The sequence below is a fragment of the Ceratotherium simum genome, chromosome 13, assembly GCF_057802395.1.
Source record: "Ceratotherium simum simum isolate JZ-2026a chromosome 13, ASM5780239v1, whole genome shotgun sequence".
Lineage (NCBI taxonomy): Eukaryota > Metazoa > Chordata > Mammalia > Perissodactyla > Rhinocerotidae > Ceratotherium > Ceratotherium simum.
In genome coordinates this window covers 54,205,007-54,226,216 of record NC_141912.1, presented here as the reverse complement: position 1 = coordinate 54,226,216, position 21,210 = coordinate 54,205,007, and the positions used below count along the sequence as shown (strand labels likewise).

General features: G+C 36.9%; 1 protein-coding gene across 1 annotated transcript in view; it reads right to left on the bottom strand.

Moving 5' to 3' along the window:
* The window catches only part of HCRTR2 (hypocretin receptor 2), a 136,610-nt gene extending 131,194 nt beyond the window's left edge, over positions 1-5,416 (bottom strand). Inside the window, exon 1 of the mRNA XM_087437887.1 lies at positions 5,234-5,416. Coding sequence (XP_087294013.1) covers positions 5,234-5,343 — 110 coding nt within the window. The 5' untranslated portion in view covers positions 5,344-5,416. The remainder of the gene's footprint in view (positions 1-5,233) is intronic.
* Positions 5,417-21,210: the final 15,794 nt, after the last annotated feature.

Here is a 21,210-nt window from a genome sequence, read left to right as displayed (position 1 = left end):
ATAAAACATTATTTAAATACAAATTTGGCAATTAAAAGAGGCTCAGAATTCCAAGATACTTCTGTTCATTAACTGGGTTTGTTATTTGGTATAAGGGTGGTCCTCATAAAAATGGAGGACCACCCTTTGAAATTTAGTAAAGGCAAAACAGACAAATGGAAGAAAACTTATTAAAACCTGGCAGTAGAAACATGGATTGGTTTAATCAGTTTAAACACATAGCGCTAAATACATGTGACCAATGTGTTGCCAACAGAATGCGAGTGAGTTGACAACTATCTTTTGGGGTTGCATTCTGGACACTGAGTTTACCTGGGGGGGACATCACAACTGCTAATGTTCCTTGGTGCCTCTATCAAAGACAGGGTCCATATTAGATCACACTCACTATTTTTTATGAAACACAGTGCTCAAAATTAAGAAATTTAAAGTTCAGCCAAGTGCAAAATTGAAGTGTTTTAATCTCATCAAATGTTCTAAATGATTTCTAATTAGAAGTTCTGAGAGCCAAGTGCATTTGCTTTGTTTAAATAATGTATTCCAAACAATTTGTGAAAAAAAGTACCAAAGTTTATATAGATGTAATTAAAGATAGAGATTCAGCACAGGTAAATGCTTTCTTCTCTTAGAATATATCTTAAATCATTTAAATTCATTTTCATTATTAGAATGTTTTTTAAGTTGTTTATATGTTTGAGACATTGATATCATGATGTCAAAGTATGAATGATGGCTGACACTCTTTATTTAAAACTACGTTTAAAGAGTTCATGTTTAATTTCTCATTCATTGTTCATTTATGGATGGCGTGTTTGGCTTTGTCAAGATGTCTTGATATGTCCTCATTTAACCTTTGTTGTGTTCATGCTTGATAAAAAGAAGAAAACCAAAAGCACAGCTAAAATTAATCATAATAGCAATTTTCCCACCTCACTTTCTACCTTCTGTTGTATCCACTTGTATTTGCTGGTAAGATCCTGAAAAAGAGTGGCCACATCTGCACTATCTCAGAGAAAAGCCCCGCTGTGTAATATTAAAGCCTGTTGGGTGCCCACACTAGTCTAAATATTAAACGCATTGATGACCTCTTTTGAAATAAAATAACAAGTATGAGCAAACAGAATTTGGACTCTTAGCACTAAAGTGATTTTTTTCTACAAAATAAATTTTGTATTTTTTGAAAGGAAATAAAACAGAACTTTAGAAGGATTACAAACATAAGAAGTGATAGGAAAGACAAAGATTTGAAGTCTGTGTGACAGGGAAGTTTTCTTTTTTTTTTTTTGTGAGAAAGATTGGCCCTGAGCTAACATCTGTTGTCAATCCTCCTATTTTTGCTGAAGAAGATTGGCCTTGGGCTAACATCCGTGCACATCTTTGTGTACTTTATACGTGGGACGCCTGCATGGCTTGGTAAGCGGTGTGTAAGTCCCTGATGGGATCCAAACCTGTGAACCCCAGGCCACTGAAGTGGTGCTCTTGAAATAAACCACCACGTCACCGGGCTGGCCCCAAGTTTCCCTTTTTATAATGTCCTCTGGCTATGTTCACACTAGAGTAATCAACTATATAATTGTTCTTAGGCTATAAGTATTCATGCAAATATTTTTGAATGAAAGATATTAACTTTCCCCACTCATGACAATATCTAAGTTCACAACTAAAGAATAAAGTAGCAACAAAAAAGAAGGTTTCTACCAGAAGTGGCCATTTTGTTTTCTTATATTTCAAATTATCTGACTGTAAAGTGACTTGAATGCAGTTATCCCTCAAAAGCGGTGGTTCTTGAAATTTGGTGATTCCCATACACATTTAAGTATTTAATGAAATGCAGTGGATCTTATTCCCATCAAAATGTTAGACAAACCTATGTACATACCACCTGCAACTCATCCCCAGCCCTGTAGAATCTTAGCAATTGGAAGCATCTCAGAGATACACCATTTTCCTGCCATAAATTAAGGAGCATCCATAAACTAAAACGCCATAGAAGGAGGGAATTGGCTTCCCATCACATCCCAGAGGTAGGTTTCCCTAGTAACCATCCTGCAGGCTCCTCTAGCCACCTGCTTCTGGAACAATTATTTCACTCAAGTTTGATGTAAACACCTGTAACAGAGAGCCGTAGATCGGGGAAAGGTAAGACTGTCAATGCCTGCTAGTCACTTGATACAAGAGGAAAGAATGTCTAGTGTAAAGAATGTCTAGTGTATGTGCAAACTTAACATAATATTTTTATTAAGCCAACAACTTTATTAGTCAAATTAACATATATTTCACTGTACATTCACTACAAGAGAGTTATGATATAGCATTTATTTTCATCAATTATTTAGACTTTTGGTGAAATATCATGGATAAATTCATATTCTATACTTTTATCCAATATTGATTCACAGATTTACTACAAATATAACTAATAAATGAAAATAACCAAAATAATGAATTAACTTACATTTTGTGAGAAACTAAGTATGCAACGGTTTTAAATATCTCCTAAACAGGTGGTGGTTTCCCAAGTTTGCTGTCTGTTAGAAACATATGGGAGTTTTTAAAAATCACAATGCCCAGGTAATATCCCATAACAAGTAAATCAGAAATGTCTTGCAATGAGAGCTAGACATTGCAGTTTTAAAAATTTTTTTTATTTAATTAGTATATATTTTATTTAGAATTTTTGTACCAATGTTTACAATTCAGATGGACCCATCACTTTTGTATTGAATATATTTGACATATAACATTGTGTCAGTTTAAGGTGTACAATGTGTTAATTTGATACATTTGTATATTGTAATATGATTTCCAGTGTAGCAATATTTGGCACTTCTATCTCATTACATAATTATTCTTTCTTTTTAGTGGTTCGGATAATTAAATTTCAGTCTCTTAGCAAGTTTCATCATTGTAGTACAACCTTATTGTCTATATTCATTAAACTGTGCATTAGATAGCTATGGCTTATTTACCACTTGTTGCAAATTTATACCCTTAACAACAATCTTATACCCCCACTCCCTATCCCCTGGAAACCACTATTTTTCTCTCTGTTTTTTACAAGTTTGACTTTTTTAGATTCCACATATAAAGTGATATCATACAGTACTCATCATTCTCTGTCTGACTTATCTCACTTAGCATAATGTGCTCAAGGTCCATCCATGTTGTTGCAGATTGCAAGATATCCTCTTTTCTCATGGCTGAATAACATATATATGAAAATATATACCATATATAGTGTGTATATATATATACACACACATATATGTATATACCATATCTTTTTTATCCACTCATCTGTTGATGGGCATTTAGGTCATTTCCATATCTTGGCTATTGTGAATAATGCTGCAATAAACACGAGAGTGCATATATCTCCTCGAAATCCTATTTTAATTTCCTGTGCGTATATACCTAGAAGTGGAATTGCTGGATCATATGGTAGTTCTATTTTTAATTTTATGAGGAATCTCCGTATTGTTTTCCATAATGGTTGGACCAATTTACATTCCCACCAACAGTGTCTAAGGGTTCTTTTTACCACATCCTCTTGTCTTCTTGATGATAGCCATTCTAACAGGTATGAGGTGATATCTCATTGTGGTTTTTATTTGCATTTCCCTGATGACTAGTGATGTTGAGCATCTTTTCATGTGCTTGTTGGCCGTTTTGATGTCCTCTTTGGAAAAATGTCTATTTAATTCAATTGGATTGTTTGCTTTTTTTGTTAAGTTGTCGGAGTTATTTGTATATTTTGGACATTAACTCTTTATCCAGTATATGGTTTGCAAAAATTTTCTCTCATTCTCTAGGTTGCTTTTTCATTTTGTTAATTGTTTCTTTTGCTATTTAGAAGCTTTTGAGTTTGATGTAGTCCTATTTGTTGATTTTTGCTTTTGTTGTTCAGGCACCAGTTTTTATTGCATAAAAATGTGCAATAAAATTTGGAAACCACTGTTCTAAATCTTCTCTATTCAAAGTGTAGCATTGGAACCACCTGGGAACTTGCTAGAAATGCAAAAATATGGGCTCTATCCCAGAACTACTAAATAAAGAATCTATATTATTAACAATATGTCCAGGTCATTCATATGCATGTTGAAGTTTGAAAAACACTGAATGAAATTTAAAACATAAATTAAACAAAATTCCTAAGCAGAATAATACATATAGAAAACAGTTTGAGCAAAGGTATTGGCATCAAAAGTGTCTGTAACGGTAATCTTAAGGAGAAAAGTAAAGCCTTCATTTTTTTTCACTAACATTTATCCTAACCTGATATTCTGATTTTATTAATCAAACATCATGTACTTTATTTGCAAGATTAATTATTCCATCTTACTCCCAATAAGGCATCTTGCATTTGCCCAAGACTCAATTAGCATTTCTGACCTTAAAATGTCAGTTTTGTTATAGATCTGTATTGTGAAAATTAATGTCTGCAAGTCTTTTTCAGTGTAGTAATAAGAATTTTATAACAATGTGGCATCTTTTATGCTATTATGTGAATAAATTACTCTTTTTTTTAATTAATGCAAGTATCTTTTTTTCAGGTTTTATGGTATCCAAACTAGATAGCTTATATTTTATATTGTTGCTTCCTGAGATAAATATTAAATATGCCAATTCCATACAAACCTTATAATTATTCTCTACTATTCAATCATTTATTAGGTTTGTCATATTTGCTGCTTGTCTACTATGCACGAAAAAATTTTACAAGAGAGGCGGAGTCAAGACGGCGGGGTAGGCAGCTCTGAACTCACCTCCTCCCGTGGACACAGCCAATTTACAACTACTCGTGGAAAAATTACCCCGGAGACAGAACTGAAAACTGGATGAGAGGAACTCCTGCAACAACGGACAATCCTAACTGAGGTGGAAGAGTCAGAGACTCCCTTCTGGAGAGGAAAAACGCGGCCTTCACCAGCCGCCAGCGTCACGGCCGCCGGGAGCAGCTCACAGGTACGCAGCCTCCCTGGAGGAGCGGGGCCCTGAGCCGGGGAGCGCCCCCGCTGTGGGCATATTGTGGACCCAGCACAATCGAGACCAGCGGCATAATATCTGACTGTGCCTGCTACTAAAGCATTGGGGAGCACCCCCAGAAAACCCGGTTCACAAAGAAACTAAAACTGGCTCTTAAAGGGCCCGCGCACAAACTCACCCGTTCCAGAAAGCATCCTAAAATCACCAGAAAGAAAGGTGCACAGTGCTTCGGTGACAAGAGACTCACCTAATAGGCCCTGAGTGCATCTCGGTGAGGGGTGAGACCTCTCCAGGGACTAGGACATTGGCGGCGGCCATTGTTGTGGTCTGGTGTGAGCGTACTGACACAGACGCCATTGTAGTTTTCCCTGAGACCTGCTAGCCCAGCGTCTGCTCCACCCGCTAGAGCACCGATTTAATCCAGCTCAGCCAGGGCAGGCAGCCCACCCTAGAGACTGGCCCCACCCAACAACAAGCCCTCAGGCAACGTGTGGGCCTGCATAGATTGGTGACTGGATTCTCTGCAGCCTGGCAACTGAGCTGACTTGAGCGGGGCAGGGTGTGCACAAGGAGCGGGTGGAGAGTGTGGGGTGGTGCCGGAGTGTGTGGGGCTCCCGCCGTGGAGAGACTGGGTCCGCTTGGGGAGGTTGGGGCGCTCACACGGGGCAGGACTGTGTTGACTGTGTGTGTGCACCTGTGGGCAACAGGGCTTGTCAGCTGCAGAAGACTTGTGCTTCTCAAAGACCCACATAGGAGGTGTGCCCCACCTTCCAAAGCCTGAAACAATTGGGTGCTCCTGTGCCTGAGGCCAGCCCCACCCAGCTGCAATCCTCAGAGAGCTGAGGTTTGCAGCAATTGTAAGGCCCTGAGCCTAACAACCTGCAACACTGGGGGTCTACTCACTTAAAAGAAATACTGCAACACAAATGTGGTATTAGAACTTACAGCCAACTGTGCTGGGGCTCCCCACACCTGATAAAGAGACTGAAGGGCCCACAACAACTACAAGCAGCTGAGCATTACAACAGCTGGCCAGGAGCATAATTCAGCCTCCCTGGGCGCCTATAGGGAGAGCTAACAGGCCACAATAGAAGGACACACGTAGCCCACATAGGGGCCACCCCTGGGACATTGAGAACTGAGGGAAGCACAGTGGAAGCCTCCTAAGGCATCACTTACATAAGGTCACCTATCCAAGAGCAGGAGACATAGCTGCCCTACCTAATACATAGACACAAGCACAGGGAAAGAGGCAAAATGAGGAGGCAAAGGAATACATTCCAAGTAAGAGAACAAGACAAAGCCCCAGAAAAGGAACTAAGTGAAACAGAAATGAGCAATCTATCCGACAGAGAGTTCAAACGACGAATGTTAAGGATGCTCACTGATGTGGGGAGAAGAATAGATGAACTCAGTGAGAATGTCAACAAAGAAATGGAAGATATAAAAAAGAACCAATCAGAAATGAAGAATACAATACTGGAAATGAAAAATTCATTAGAGGGACTCAAAAGCAGAGTAGAGGATACAGAAGAACGGATCTGTGAGCTGGAAGAAAGACTAGAATAAATTACCCAAGGTGAACAGGTAAAAGAGAAAAGAATTAAAAAGAGTGAGGACAGTCTAAGGGACCTCTGGGACAACATCAAGCACACTAACATCCGTGTTATAGGTGTCCCGGAAGGAGAAGAGCGAGACAAGGGGGCAGAGAATCTATTTCAAGAAATAATAGATAAAACTTCCCTAACCTAAGGAAGGAAACAGACATCCAGGTACAGGAAGCACAGAGAGCCCCAAACAAGATAACCCAAAGAGGCCCACACCAAGACACATCATAATCAAAATGTCCAGAATTAAAGATAAAGAGAGAATCCTAAAAGCCGCAAGAGAATGTCAAGTTACATACAAAGGAAACCCCATAAGGCTATCAGCTGACTTCTCAGCAGAAACCTTACAGGCTAGAAGAGAATGGCACGATATATTTAAAGTGCTAAAAGGAAAAAACTTATAGCCAAGAATACTCTACCCAGCAAGGTTATCGTTCAAAATGGAAGGAGAGATCAAAATTTTCCCAGATAAGCAAAAATTAGAGGAGTTTGTCACCAAGAAACCAGTGTTACAAGAAATGTTAAAGGGACTGATTTAAGGGGAAAAGAGAAGACCACAAATAGGAAAAATTATCTATTTCCACGATTAGAACGTAATGGATACAAATGCACAAAAAAGAGGTTAGATATTATATCAAAAACATAAAAGGAGGGAGGAGGGTAGTTAAAGAGTACAGCTTTCAGACAGAGGTCAAACTAAAGTGACCATCAATTCTGTATAGAAGAAGTAAGGAACAGAGAAGGACTACTAAAACACTGAGGAAAAAGAAAAAAAAAAGTTAAAAAATGGCAGTAAGTACATACTTATCAATAGCTACTTTAAATGTCAATGGACTAAATGCTCCAATTAAAAGGCATAGGGTGGCTGACTGGATAAAAAAACAAGACCCAAATATATGCTGCATACAAGAGACACACTTCAGACCTAAAGACACTCACAAACTGAAAGTGAAGGGATGGAAAAAGATACTCCACGCAAATGGCAATGAAAAGAAAGCTGGGATAGCAGTACTCATATCAGACAAAATAGACTTTAAAACAAAAACTGTAAAAAGAGACAAAGAAGGGCATTACATAATGATCAAGGGAACAATCCAACAAGAGGATATAACACTTGTAAATATCTACGCACCCAATGTAGGTGCACCTAAATATATAAAGCAATTATTAAGAGACATAAAAACAGAAATAGACAGTAACACAATAATAGTAGGGGACTTTAACACTCCACTTACCCCAACAAATAGATCATCCAAACAGAAGATCAATAAGGAAACATTGGCCTTAAACGACACCTTAGAACAGATGGACCTAGTAGATATATACAGAGCGTTCCATCCAAAAACCGAAGAATACACCTTCTTTTCAAACGCACATGGAACATTCTCCAGGATTGAACACATATTAGGCCACAAAACAAGTCTCCATAAATTTAAGAAGATTGAAATAATACCAAGCATCTTTTCTGACCACAACGGTATGAAACTAGAAATCAACTATAGGAAGAAAATCAGAAAAGCCACAAATACATGGAGATTAAACAAAATGCTATTGAACAATGACTGGGTTAACGAAGAAATCAAAGAAGAAATCAAAAAATACCTGGAGACAAATGAAAATGAAAATACGACATGCCAGAATTTATGGGATACAGCAAAAGCGGTTCTAAGAGGGAAGTTTATAGCGATACAGGCCTATCTCAACAAACAAGAAAAATCTCAAATAAACAATCGAACAATGCACCTAAAGGAACTGGAAAAAGAAGAACAAACAAACCCAAAATCAGTAGAAGAAGGGAAATAATAAAAATCAGAGCAAAAATAAACGAAAAAGAGACCAAAAAACAATAGAAAAATTAATAAAACCAAGAGCTGGTTCTTTGAAAAGATCAACAAAATAGACAAACCTTTAGCTAGACTCACCAAGAAAAAAAGAGAGAAGGCACAAATAAGTAAAATCAGAAATGAAAGAGGAGAGGTTACAACAGACACCTCAGAAATACAAAAGATTATAAGAGAATACTATGAAAAACTATATGCCAACCAATTCGACAATCTGGAAGAAATGGATAAATTCTTAGACTCATACAACCTTCCAAAACTGGATCAAGAAGAAGTAGAGAATTTGAATAGACCAATCACCAGTAAGTAGATCAAAACAGTAATCAAAAACCTCCCCCAAAATAAAAGTCCAGGACCAGACGGCTTCCCTGGTGAATTCTACCAAACATTCAAAGAAGACTTAATACCTATCCTTCTCAAACTCTTCCAAAAAATTGAGGAGTGGGGGAAGGTCCCTAACTCATTCTACGAAGCTGACATTGCCCTGATACCAAAACCAGACAAGGACAACACAAAAAAAGAAAATTACAGGCCAATATTACTGATGAACATTGATGCAAAAATCCTCAACAAAATACTAGCAAATCGCATACAACAATATGTTAAAAAGATTATACACCATGATCAAGTGGGATTTATTCCAGATATGCAGGGATGGTTCAACATTAGCAAATCAATCAACGTAATATACCACATTAATAAAATGAAGAATAAAAATCACATGATCATCTCAATAGATGCAGAGAAAGCATTTGACAAGATCCAGCATCCATTTATGATAAAAACTCTGTATAAAACTGGTATAGAAGGAAAGTACCTCAACATAATAAAGGCCATATATGAGAAACCCACAGCTAATATCATCCTCAAAGGTCAAAAACTGAAAGCTATCCCTCTAAGAACAGGAACCAGACAAAGATGCCCACTGTCACCACTCCTATTTAACAGAGTAATGGAAGTCCTAGCCAGAGAAATCAGGCAAGAAAAAGAAATGAAAAGGATCCAAATTGGAAAGAAAGAAGTGAAACTGTCACTATTTGCAGATGACATTATTTTATATACAGAAAACCCTAAAGAATCCACCAGAAAACTTTTAGAAGTAATAAACGAATATGGTAAAGTTGCAGGATACAAAATCAACATACAAAAGTCAGTTGCATTTCTATACACTAACAATGAAGTAACAGAAAGAGAAATTAAGAATACAACCCTATTTACAATTGCAACAAAATGAATAAAATACCTAGGAATAAACTTAACCAAAGAGATGAAAGATCTGTATACCAAAAACTATAAAACATTGCTGAAAGAAATCAAAGAAGACACAAAGAAATGGAAAGATATTCCGTGCTCTTGGATTGGAAGAATTAACATAGTTAAGATGTCCATACTTCCTAAAGCCATCTATAGATTCAATGCAATCCCTATCAAAGTTCCAACAACATTTTTCACAGAAATAGAGCAAAGAATCCTAAAATTTATATGGAAAAACAAAAGACCCCGAATAGCCAAAGGAATCCTGAGAAAATAGAACATAGCTGGAAGTATTACACTCCCTGATTTCAAAATATACTACAAAGCTATAGTAACCAAAACAGCATGGTACTGGCACAAAAACAGACACACAGATCAATGGAATAGAATGGAGAGCCCAGAAATAAACCCACACATCTATGGACAGCTAGTCTTTGAGAAAGGAGCCAAGAACATACAATGGAGAAAAGAAAGTCTCTTCAACAAATGGTGTTGGGAAAACTGGATAGCCATATGCAAAAAAATGAAAGTAGACCCTTACCTTACACCATACACAAAAATTAACTCAAAATGGGTTAAAGACTTGAATGTAAGACCTGAAACTATGAAAATTCTAGAAGAAACATAGGCAGTACGCTCTTTGACATCGGTCTTAGCAACATATTTTCAAGCACCATGTCTGACCGGGCAAGAGAAATAACAGAAAAAATAAACAAATGGGACTACACCAAACCAAAAATCTTCTGCACAGCAAAGGAAACCATCAACAAAACGAAAAGACAACCTAACAATTGGGAGAAAATATTTGCCAACCATACATCTGATAAAGGGTAAATCTCCAAAATATATAAGGAACTGATGCATCTCAACAACAAAAAAACTAACAACCCAATAAAAAAATGGGCAAATGACCTGAACAGACATTTCTCCAAAGAAGATATACAGATGGCCAACAGACACATGAAAAGATGTTCAACTTTTAACTAGCAGGGAAATGCAAATCAAAACTACGATGAGATACCACCTCACGCCCGTCAGAATGGCTGTAATTAACAAGACAGGAAACAACAAGTGTTGGAGAGGATGTGGAGAGAAGGGAACTCTCATACACTGCTGGTGGGAGTGCAAACTGGTGCAGCCACTATGGAAAACAGTATGGAGATTCCTCAAAAAATCAACGATAGAACTACCATATGATCCAGCTATTCCACTGCTGGGTATTTATCCAAAAAACTTGAAAACACCAGTGCATAAAGATACATGCACCCCTGTGTTCATTGCAGCGTTATTCACAATAGCCAAGACTTGGAAGCAACCTAAGTGCCCATCAAGGGACGAATGAAGATGTGGTACATATACACAATGGAATACTACTCAGCCATAAGAAACGATGAAATCCAGCCATTTGTGACAATATGGATGGACATTGAGGGTATTATGCAAAGTGAAATAAGTCGGGGGAGAAGGTCAAATACCATATGATTTCCTTCATTATGTAGTAGATAATAACAAAAAAATAAACAAACACATAGAGAAGAGATTGGATTGGTGGTTACCAGAGGGGAAGGGGGGAAGGAGGAGGGCGAAAGGGATAATTCGGCATATGTGTGTGGTGATGGGTTGTAATTGGTATTTGAGTGGTGAACATGATGTAATCTATGCAGAAATAGAAGCACAATGATGTACACCTGAAATTAAAAAAAAAAAACATAAAATCAGGAATGAAAGAGTTGTTGCTACAATTGATATCAGAGACATACAAAGGATCAGAAGAAATACAAAGAATCATGTGAACAATTATATGCCAACAAATTAGACAACCTAGAAGAATGGATAAATTCCTAGAAACATACACCCGACCAAGACTCAATCATGAAGCAATAGAAAATCTGAACAGACCAATTACTAGTAAGGAGATTGAATCAGTAACCAAATATCTCCCCACGAATGAAAGTCCAGTACCAGAAGTATTCACTGGTGAATTCTACCAAAATTTAATGAAGAGAATTAACACCAATTCTTCTCAAACTCTTCCAAAAAACAGAAGAGGAGGGAACAATTCCAAACTCATTTTATGAGGCTGGCATTACCCTGATACCAAAACCAGATAAGGACACTACAAGATAAGAAAATTATAGGTCAATATCCTTGATGAACATAGAAAAAAAGGAGAAAAGAAACTTAGGTTGGAAAATCAATATATTAAGAAAAATGAAATTCTTCACACCAGCTGCAACAGTAGAAATAACAGTGTGTTATCAAAGAGAGAAGAGAGAATAATTTGCCTACAAATGGCTGTTCTTCTATGGTGGGGTTGAAATTAATATCATGATTAAAAGATGTAGGACTATTCTGGTTTAAATAAATGGAGAGAGAGAGCTCAGACAGATTGGATACCAGTTTTCAAAAAAAAAAAAAAAAAAAGAAAAATAATATCATGCTCAGGGAAAAGAGAGAATTTTAGTGTGGCTATAGCATAGTGTGAGAGCAGATGAGCTAAAGGAGATGGGAATGGAGGTTGAGCAAGATTGTTAATGAGACCTTATATGCCACATCAAAGATCTAGGACATTTTCCTTGAGCATGTGGAAATGTCAGAGGTTGTAACATGCAAGCAATATCAAGAGAAGTGTTTTGTTTTGTTTGTTTTTTTTTTTTGGAAAGGCTGCTGGGTTTTAAAGCAAAAAATAGAGCAAGTTGAGGGAAAAAATCAATGAAGACCAAGTTGGGGTTTATTATAACAGTCCTCATATCAGAATATAAGGACATAAAGTACATAAGCAACAAAAGGAATGGGAAGGAGGGAGCACATTTAAACAGCATTTGGGAAGTAAAATCTACAGGGCTTAATGACTGGGAGAATATGGAAGGCACAGATAGTGACACAGACAACAAAGTATGCTAGCGGCTTTTCTTTGGAGTAATATGCTGATGATGAGGCTAATAACTGAAATAAAGAAAAATAGGAATAAAAAGGCAGCTTGGATAGGGAGTACACTGGTGAGTTTAATTCTGGTATCTTGTCCCTGTGTAAGACCTTAGCACTGCTCTTAAGGAGACAATGGTATATATTAATCCAGAGCTCACAGAAAACCATGGTCTGGCCAGAAGGATTCAGAAGTCATTATTGAACTCAGATGTCCATTGATGCTGAATGGCTCATATCACTGAGAAATTGATGGAAAGGAGCCCAGAGCCTAAGATCTTGTACACCACCCATATTTGAAGAAAACAGAAGAAAATGATTCTGCAGACCACATTGAATCAGAGCTGTGATAAAGTGAGAGAGACAGGAAAGAGATACGTCACAATGAATTTTTATGAAAGAGCTGAGAGGAATTGTGTGTCAATCAAGGTCTATTGCTGTTCAGTTTTTCCAAACATGATGCATGACTAATGTGCGCGTTCCATTCCTTTTTGAAGGGCTGATAATTACATAAAACCAATACATGAGCCTATGTATGATAACAAAAACTGTTAATGACTAACTCAGTGCTGCTTAAAACTTGGTTTTAACCCATATCATAGAACAGTTAGCATGAGGCTGTTAGGTGAGAAGATTGGCACAAGGCTACCAGGTTTCATAGCTTGGCTTTACCCATCGTACGTAAGTGATCCTGAGTATGGTACTTACCTCCTTTATGTCTTGTTTTCCCGTGTATTAAATAGATGTCATCATTACCCACCCCCGTATAATTATCAGGCAGATTCAATGAGATGCTATAAGTCAAGAATTTAGAAAGAGCTGGCACAAAGCCCATGCACTAAATAAAGCTTAGTTATTATTATAAACAAAATGTTTCTTTAGCTTGCCTAGGATCTTCCAAGTTTATATCAGTCACACTCACAATTCCAAATAAGACAAAAAACTAAAAAGAAATAGAAAGCATTTTCTAAGCAAGTCAGTAAGTTTCTGGCAAACCATCCTTTTGAACGAATTATTATTTTTTTAACGTTGCATTAGGAAAAGCAGAAATATTTGGGATGAAAGTCTCAATAGCAGGACACAAATGGTGGGTCCATGGGCTGCATTGTATTGAAATAATTACAGAAACTGGAAGAAAGCATTTTATTCTGCCTTCCAAGGAAAAATACAAAAGAAAACATGGTAGATAAGAATGGTAGAGTTCCTAAACTAAAAAACCGAATATCTAGAACATATTGCAAGAAGTCAAGACATCCAAACTCATCAAATTCTACACCTTAAATATCTACAGTTCTTTGTATATCAATACCTTAATAAAGTTTTCTGAAAAAAGGAGAATTTGAAGGATGACCTTTTAAGCTATTCAGAACATTCCTTAATTACATGGTAATTGATAAATACTGGAAACTGCTATTCTACTAACTTAAAAAAGCGTTTTTAAAGTGGCACATTTTACCCAGTAGTATAAAATTCCCTCTGATTATCTAGAAATACTAGTTTTTGTATACAATATTTTACATATAATGCAAGGGCCTCTTTGTTCATCTCTCTCTCTCTCTCTCTCTATGTATCATCTGTCTACCTACCTATCTACCTACCTACTTACCTACCTACCTACCTATCATCTGCCTCTATCTATTTATTTGTAGATTGTGACCAGGTTCTGAGATGTTTTGGGAATAAAAGTATTTGCATTTTAAAAATATCATCTCTTTACCTCAAAATATTCTTTCTGTTGACCACTTCTAATGGGCTTGAATCACAGGTGTTTCCTTGAACAGGAATAATGTGGATGACTCAGAATTACAGTCTGGTAACACGTGCAGATGGAAAAGTATACACTATTATTAAATCTTGGTGTGTCCATTTTAGCTCAGTGCAACTTCTTTAATTTAAAAAATGAAAAACCAAACACTTGGAGAACTATGCTGCAAAAACAAGAAAAATGACATATTTTCCCTATATCAACTATTTATGTATTGAGGTTTTTAAAAGTCCTTGACACAAAGGATTGTGTTCAAGAAAATAAACATGCTATTAATGTCACTTTTAACAAATTAATTGGTCAGTTGAAAAGTACTCTAATAAATGCCATCATTTCTCTTAAAGATTCTTTAACTAATTCTCTTTATTAAGTTGTTTAAGATTCAGTGAAGATAAATCTCTCTATTTAATTTACTTTATGTACCGTTTTGACACCCATTACATCCTGATTTCACTTTTTTTTTTTTTTGTGAGGAAGATTAGCCCTGAGCTAACATCCATGCCAATCCTCCTCTTTTTGTTGAGCAAAATTGGCCCTGAGCTAACATCTGTGCCTATCTTCCTCCCCTTTATATGGGACACTGCCACAGCATGGCCTGAGAAGCAATGCCTTGGTATGCGCCCGGGATCCGAACCCCGGCCGCCAGGAGCGGAGCACGCGCACTTAACGGCTACACCTGGGCCGGCCCCCTGATTTCACTTTTTAACCACATGGGACTTTTCTGTCCTTTCTTTGATGATTATAATGTAAAATTGGAATTATTGTTTTTACTGAAATAATTTTACAATATATTTCCCCTTGGTGTTCTATGTCTTGTGAGTTATGAAGAAAAATTCTTGGGCGTATTTTATATAGGTTTTGATAGCTTTTACTCATGTTTTTGGCAATAGTTTCTTTGTACATATCTCATATTTGCAATGTTCTAAATGTGTATGTATAAGTTAATAGTCGTCAGTAGTATGTTATCTGTTAAAATAATTTTTTATTTCCTGCCTTATTTCTCCAACTTCTGTCTACTTGTGGTTGTCTAAGAATAGACGCTTCTTTGGGAATAGATGTTATAGATTTTTAAACGCCCAACATCTTGCTCCATACATGCCCTAAACTATTTTATCCATTTGAAATACATCTTCTTTTAAATAATACGCTCTTCTATAGAAATAATATATTTTGCAAAAGTCATATTCTTTAAATAAATAAAATCAATAAATTTATTAGCAATTGGAGCACAGTATGACCTAGTGGATGGAGAATTAAACTGGACTTCAGGACTATTTCCTTCTACTGACTTCACTTTGTAAACTTAGGTAATTTGCTTCTCTTTCCTGGTTTTCTCATCTAGAAAATGAGAGCCTCAGCTGTTTCTGGCACATGTGTCTGCCAGAGTGCTCATCACTTGATAAGTGACAAATAAATACGCGTTGAATAAATGAGCACTATTAAAAAGCTAGTGATGGAAGGGAGAGGAATTCCAACCCTGGTGCAGTCAGCTCTTAAACGCCCCCTTTCCTCTATGCTCCCAATCTCTGTCAGGACAGATACACCCGAATCTGATTTAAAATATTAAATTCTCTGTGAGTATACATTTGCAAGACTACAACAACATACTTTTTCCTGGGCAGCTGTGAGTCAGTAGAAGAAAATTGGAATTCAAGTTGAAAGACACGTTAATTTCCTGGTTCCACAACTTACTCCTGTGTATCTGCTTCAGTTTCTGCATCATAAACTGATGTTAGCTCTTTCACAGTGTGTATGTGTGTCTGTTTTTTTAAAAACAGGTAACATATAAAAACCATTTTATGAAATCTAAATATCTATAAATACTAGTTGTGATTGCAAATAATGTGTTGTGATGTTACCCAAAAAACGGCTTGATGGGAGGGAAGGGCAACATTTAAAAAATGATTTTCTCTTTCCTCTTTTCCTCACCTCTATCCATTCCTGAAAAAAAAGGCTTTTGATTGTGGAGTCATCTCCCAGGAAACCGTGGCAAGAAGATCTGAGTGAAGAGCTGAGAGAAAGGACTGAATCTAATTATGAGGAAACAATGAGTCAAATGCAGAACAAGGGACACCCTCCCAGACTAGAACTCTTCAAAAACAGGCTGGAACTCTTTAACTAGTCATTTCAACTTTTCCTTAGGCTTTAATGTTTTCAACATAATGAGGGGATAAAAGGAGACTGGACAAGTAAGATAGAAAGAAGGAAAGGGAGATCGTGGGAGACATCCTGTTGGTTCTCCAGTCACACAAAAAAAGTTAGATTAAACTACAAAAATCAGGAGCACCATTTCATTTTGCTTTGCAGTTTGTCCAGACAGAAGGTCAGGGTGCCCAGGCATAGACAGGTGTCTGAGTGTCCTGAGATGCAGCTATAATCTTCATCATCAAGTAAACCACCACGGCTCACTTGCATAAGGACAACAGTGACATTTCACAGAGATATTTCTTAAAAGTTACCCCAACAGCTATAAGTATTTTAACCTGGTCCATTTTATGCCTCCCAAATTTCAAGGAAAAACTCCCTTTCTAGAAAAAGTCTTAAACAATCATCTTCAGATTCATGTTACTTTACTTGGGAGAGTAGGTAGAAAGATTTAGTTGTGGTTTACAATGATGTTTTGTTCCTCTTTGACCAATCTAGAGAAAACAAAGAGTTTTTTGCTGAAAATCAAATCAGGACCAATAATTACACATAATAACACCCAGCATTTGTAGAGCACCATACTTTGAAGTTTCTGGTTTTCCTGGGGCTTTTATTACACATTATCTCCTTTGATCCTGCCACCGTCACATGTGGAAGGAAAGACAGGTATCGCTCTATTTTACTGATAAGTGGAACTGAGACTTTAAAGATTTCAGAACTTGTCATCTTCATCAAAGAGTATTACACAAGTAACCAAACAGAGTCACAAAGTTCAGCCACATATCAAAACTGGGCTTCTTGAGTGTCCAGTCTTTGGTTAATGGACTACGCTAGCTAATCTGCCCCTTAAGTAATAATCCTTAAATGTCTTGGGTATAGAGAGGTGAGCTTCTGTCTTGCTGCGGTTGTCTCCTAACTGGTTTCCCTGCCTGCACACTACTCATCTTTAGTCTAGTCTTCAGAATTTGGCCAGGGTAGTCCTTAAAACACAAATTTAGTCGTGTCTCTCTCTCCTACCCCAAAACCTCCAATAGATGCCGTCATATCTAAAAGTGAATCCACAATTCTCATTCTGACTCTGAGGCCCTCCAGGATCTAGCATCAAAGACACTGCTTTCACTTCCTCGTGCCAATATAGCCACACTTGCTTCTTTCTCAAATACACCACGGGCACTCTCACCGTGGGCTTTTTTGTGGAACACTCTCCTTCCAGACACAAATGCAATTTGTGCTTCCAAATTTGCACTTCCACTTTTGTATGGCTGATTTACATCTGCTTACTCACAACTCCTCAGGGAGGCCCTCCATATTAGAGTCCCCCACACCCACACTCACCTTCTATCCCCTTACCCAGCTATATTCCCAACACCTGGAATAGTGTTTAGCAAAATAAGTCAACAAACATACGTTGAATGAGTGAATGAATAAATAAATAGATGAATCCAGTGGGGAGGGAAGGAAAATGGCAAGGTTGGGTTTTGTGCCCATGTTAGGCTGTCCTTATGGAAATATTCATAAGTGTGCTGGAGATGTGAGTAACTACCTGCTTTTGGAAGCATTTTCTTTCCAGGAAATGCCTAACCTTTGGCTGTTTAGGCGGTTTAAAAGGCACATGTTAAAATTTCGGCTCTAGAAAAAATTTAAAGATGAAGATTACATTTCAGAAGGAATTAGTTCATATACAACACTGTTTACAACCAATAAACAATTCTGTTCCTCAATCCACTAGCTTGAACTAAAATACCAGCCGCGGCACGATAGGCATATTGTTGTGCAACCTTGGTCATATTTTTTATGCAGTAGAGATTTAATTTTAATGAACTATTTGTTTCTTCATCTGTTTGATCAAGTTATTCATTTATTTGATCAAGTTCACCTTAGCAATTAAAATTACAGGATCTCACAGAAATACATTTTGTTTAAAAGAGCTCATATTCCTTGCTGGAGACAAATATGCAAACTACATCCTTAAAATGGATTAAGTCTCATCGTATCGATCATATGGAATATCTTTACAGACACACGAACCAGGACAGAAAACTTTATTTCATTTTTTCAGCGTACTTGGAAACTGAAAGCTTTCTTTCTTTCTTGATCATGTAATGGATTTAGAAAAAATAGTTCTAAAAGTGATTATTGTTCCTAATTATAAAATGAGTCCTAAGTTTCTTGTACCTGCATAGAGGAAGGAAGAACAGAATACACCATGTTTAGAATATCAGCAATAAATCTAGGAAAGAAAGAAACTTGAGAGAAGAAAGTTCCTCTGGCCACATTTTTAATGGTCAGATCTCGGTTCTTATGTGTCATACAATTTGGTCTTTTATTTCCTCTCTGTCAACTCAACTTTCAATAACAACTAAGTTTTATATTAGCGCTTTACAGCATAGAGAATGCTTTCACAAAAATTATCCCATCGCTTCCTCACAATTACTCAGTAAGACAGGTGTTAGTGTTTGTATTGTTTTTACATTTACTCAGCCTGAGGCTCAATGAATGACATAATCAAGAAGAAAAGCCAGGATGTTTGACACTGCAGCTCACCCTTTTTCCATTAAATCATGCTGTTTCTTTGATTTCTAAAGTATGAAATTGCTCTGGTCACTTAGCTAGCTACTCTCTTAAGTTTTCTGAGTTCCGGGCAATACTGAATGATATTCCTTCCTTATAATTGCCTGATAAGTTTAGCTACAAAAAATATCACAGCTCTACCTAGCTGAAGTAATACAGCAGATCTTGAGAGTTTTTAATGCTTTGATATCAGGAAAAAAATTAATTAATAAGCAAACCTGCTGCTATATTTATTCCTTCTTTCTGTTTTGACATTGTGTTGCATTCACCTAAAAGCTTAGTTCCTAAACAAGAATTGCAGTAATCTCAGGACAATGTAGGCTGTTGTTTCCACAGAGTGAAAGAAAGTTTTTAGCTGGCTGCCTTTCAGGATGTTGGCACTTTAAGTGTGACTAGCATATATGATGTGTTTTGGATTTAATTTAAATGAATCTAATGGCTTGATTCTGTCATTTGTAGAAATGGAAATTAATTGCAGAAAACCCAGGTATGGGAAGTTATTTCATAATGGTTTTTAATGCTCATTTTCATACTTGTGAACATCATTCATCCAAGGTCACCAAGGCAGAAGACTTCTAGTGCTTACTCCCATCTAAATCTCTCTTTCTGGGCTCACAGAAGGCTGAGATTTCCCACCACGTGACTATTTCTGGATAATGGTTTGTGAGAAGAAATGATGAAGTATTTAATTGCTGGTATGAGACCCTTCGGTGCTCTCTTTCTGTGCCTCAGCAACTGAGGAGACATCAAGTTCCAGATGGCGTTACTGCAAGATAGAGAAGCTTCATCAGCCAGAGTCCCCATGTGGACTAGGACACCCTGCTAAACCATGTGGGCCATGTAAGCAAGAGTGACAAAAGGGCCTTTTTGGGGTAAGTTACTGAGATTTGGGGTTGTTTTGTTACTACCTATCCTAATTAAAAATCCTAAGGCTATAGTCAAAGGAGCATAAGAATTGGATTCGGAAGATCAGGATAACATCCAACTTAAACAGCTTTGTCAACTTGGGTAAGTCACTTAAATTTGTTGAGTTTCGTATTCTTCCTTTCTAAGTGGAGATGATAAAAATATTTCCTATCTACTTGGAAGAGTGACTATGAAAATCAAATTGTATGGTGTAGGTTGAGTCACTCTTCAATTTATGTTCATAAATGTGGTGACATATTTTCGATTCCTTTGAAATTGTGATTTCCTGATTAAGGGAATTTCTCTTTTCAATCTCCTACATTCCATCCCCATAGAAAAAGTAGACAATAAGACCAAAGTTAGAGTGTGGGAGTGAACAGGATGCCGTTCTTTGTTTGTTTTAATCCATTATTATAATCATACAGTGGCTGGTAATTAAATTCAAGATCTCTTAGAATCAGGTATTCCAGATTCGGGTTCAATTCCATGACAACCAGCTGTTTCAAATTTATCTATATGTTTTTCCTCTTTAACTAGCTTTGAGTATTAGAGAACCAAGACACTCTGCTACATTTCTTTTAGGAGAATGTGAAGTACAAAGTAAACTACGTGTTAAGAGAGCATCAGATCAGTTTCCATTATTCCTTGGATTCTTAAACCCAATTACCCAGTCTAGCAAAGCAAAAAGACCAGCAAAATCAGTGGACAGTCATTGTATATCTCCTTTACTGATTGATTGGGCACAACTGAGAAGAGAAATAGGCATACAAGTAACTTCCTACATTTTAAGCCATGAAATTTGACCATGTTTTGTGTCTTCCCAATATAAGAGATGATGGGAATATAGTGTGACTCTTCAAGTTCCCATCTAATCTTCTCTCCACTGATGAAACAAAGACAGTGCTGTCATTAGAGAGACAGTCTAGGAAGTGGTTAAAAGTGGGCTTTCTGAAGCCAGACTGAATTCCAGCTCCATTACTTATTGAGTTACCTTGAGCATGTAACTTTTTTACCCCTCAGATTTTTCATTTATAAAGTAGGTATAATAATAGCACACAACTTACACAGTTGTTTTGAAAATTAATGAGTTAATATACGTAAAGTGTTTAGAAAAAGGCCCAAGACAATAAACACTACAAGCCTTACTTACTATTGTCTCCTTTTAATCAAACTCCAAGTTACTCTAACACAAGCTGAAGGAGTTGGATGC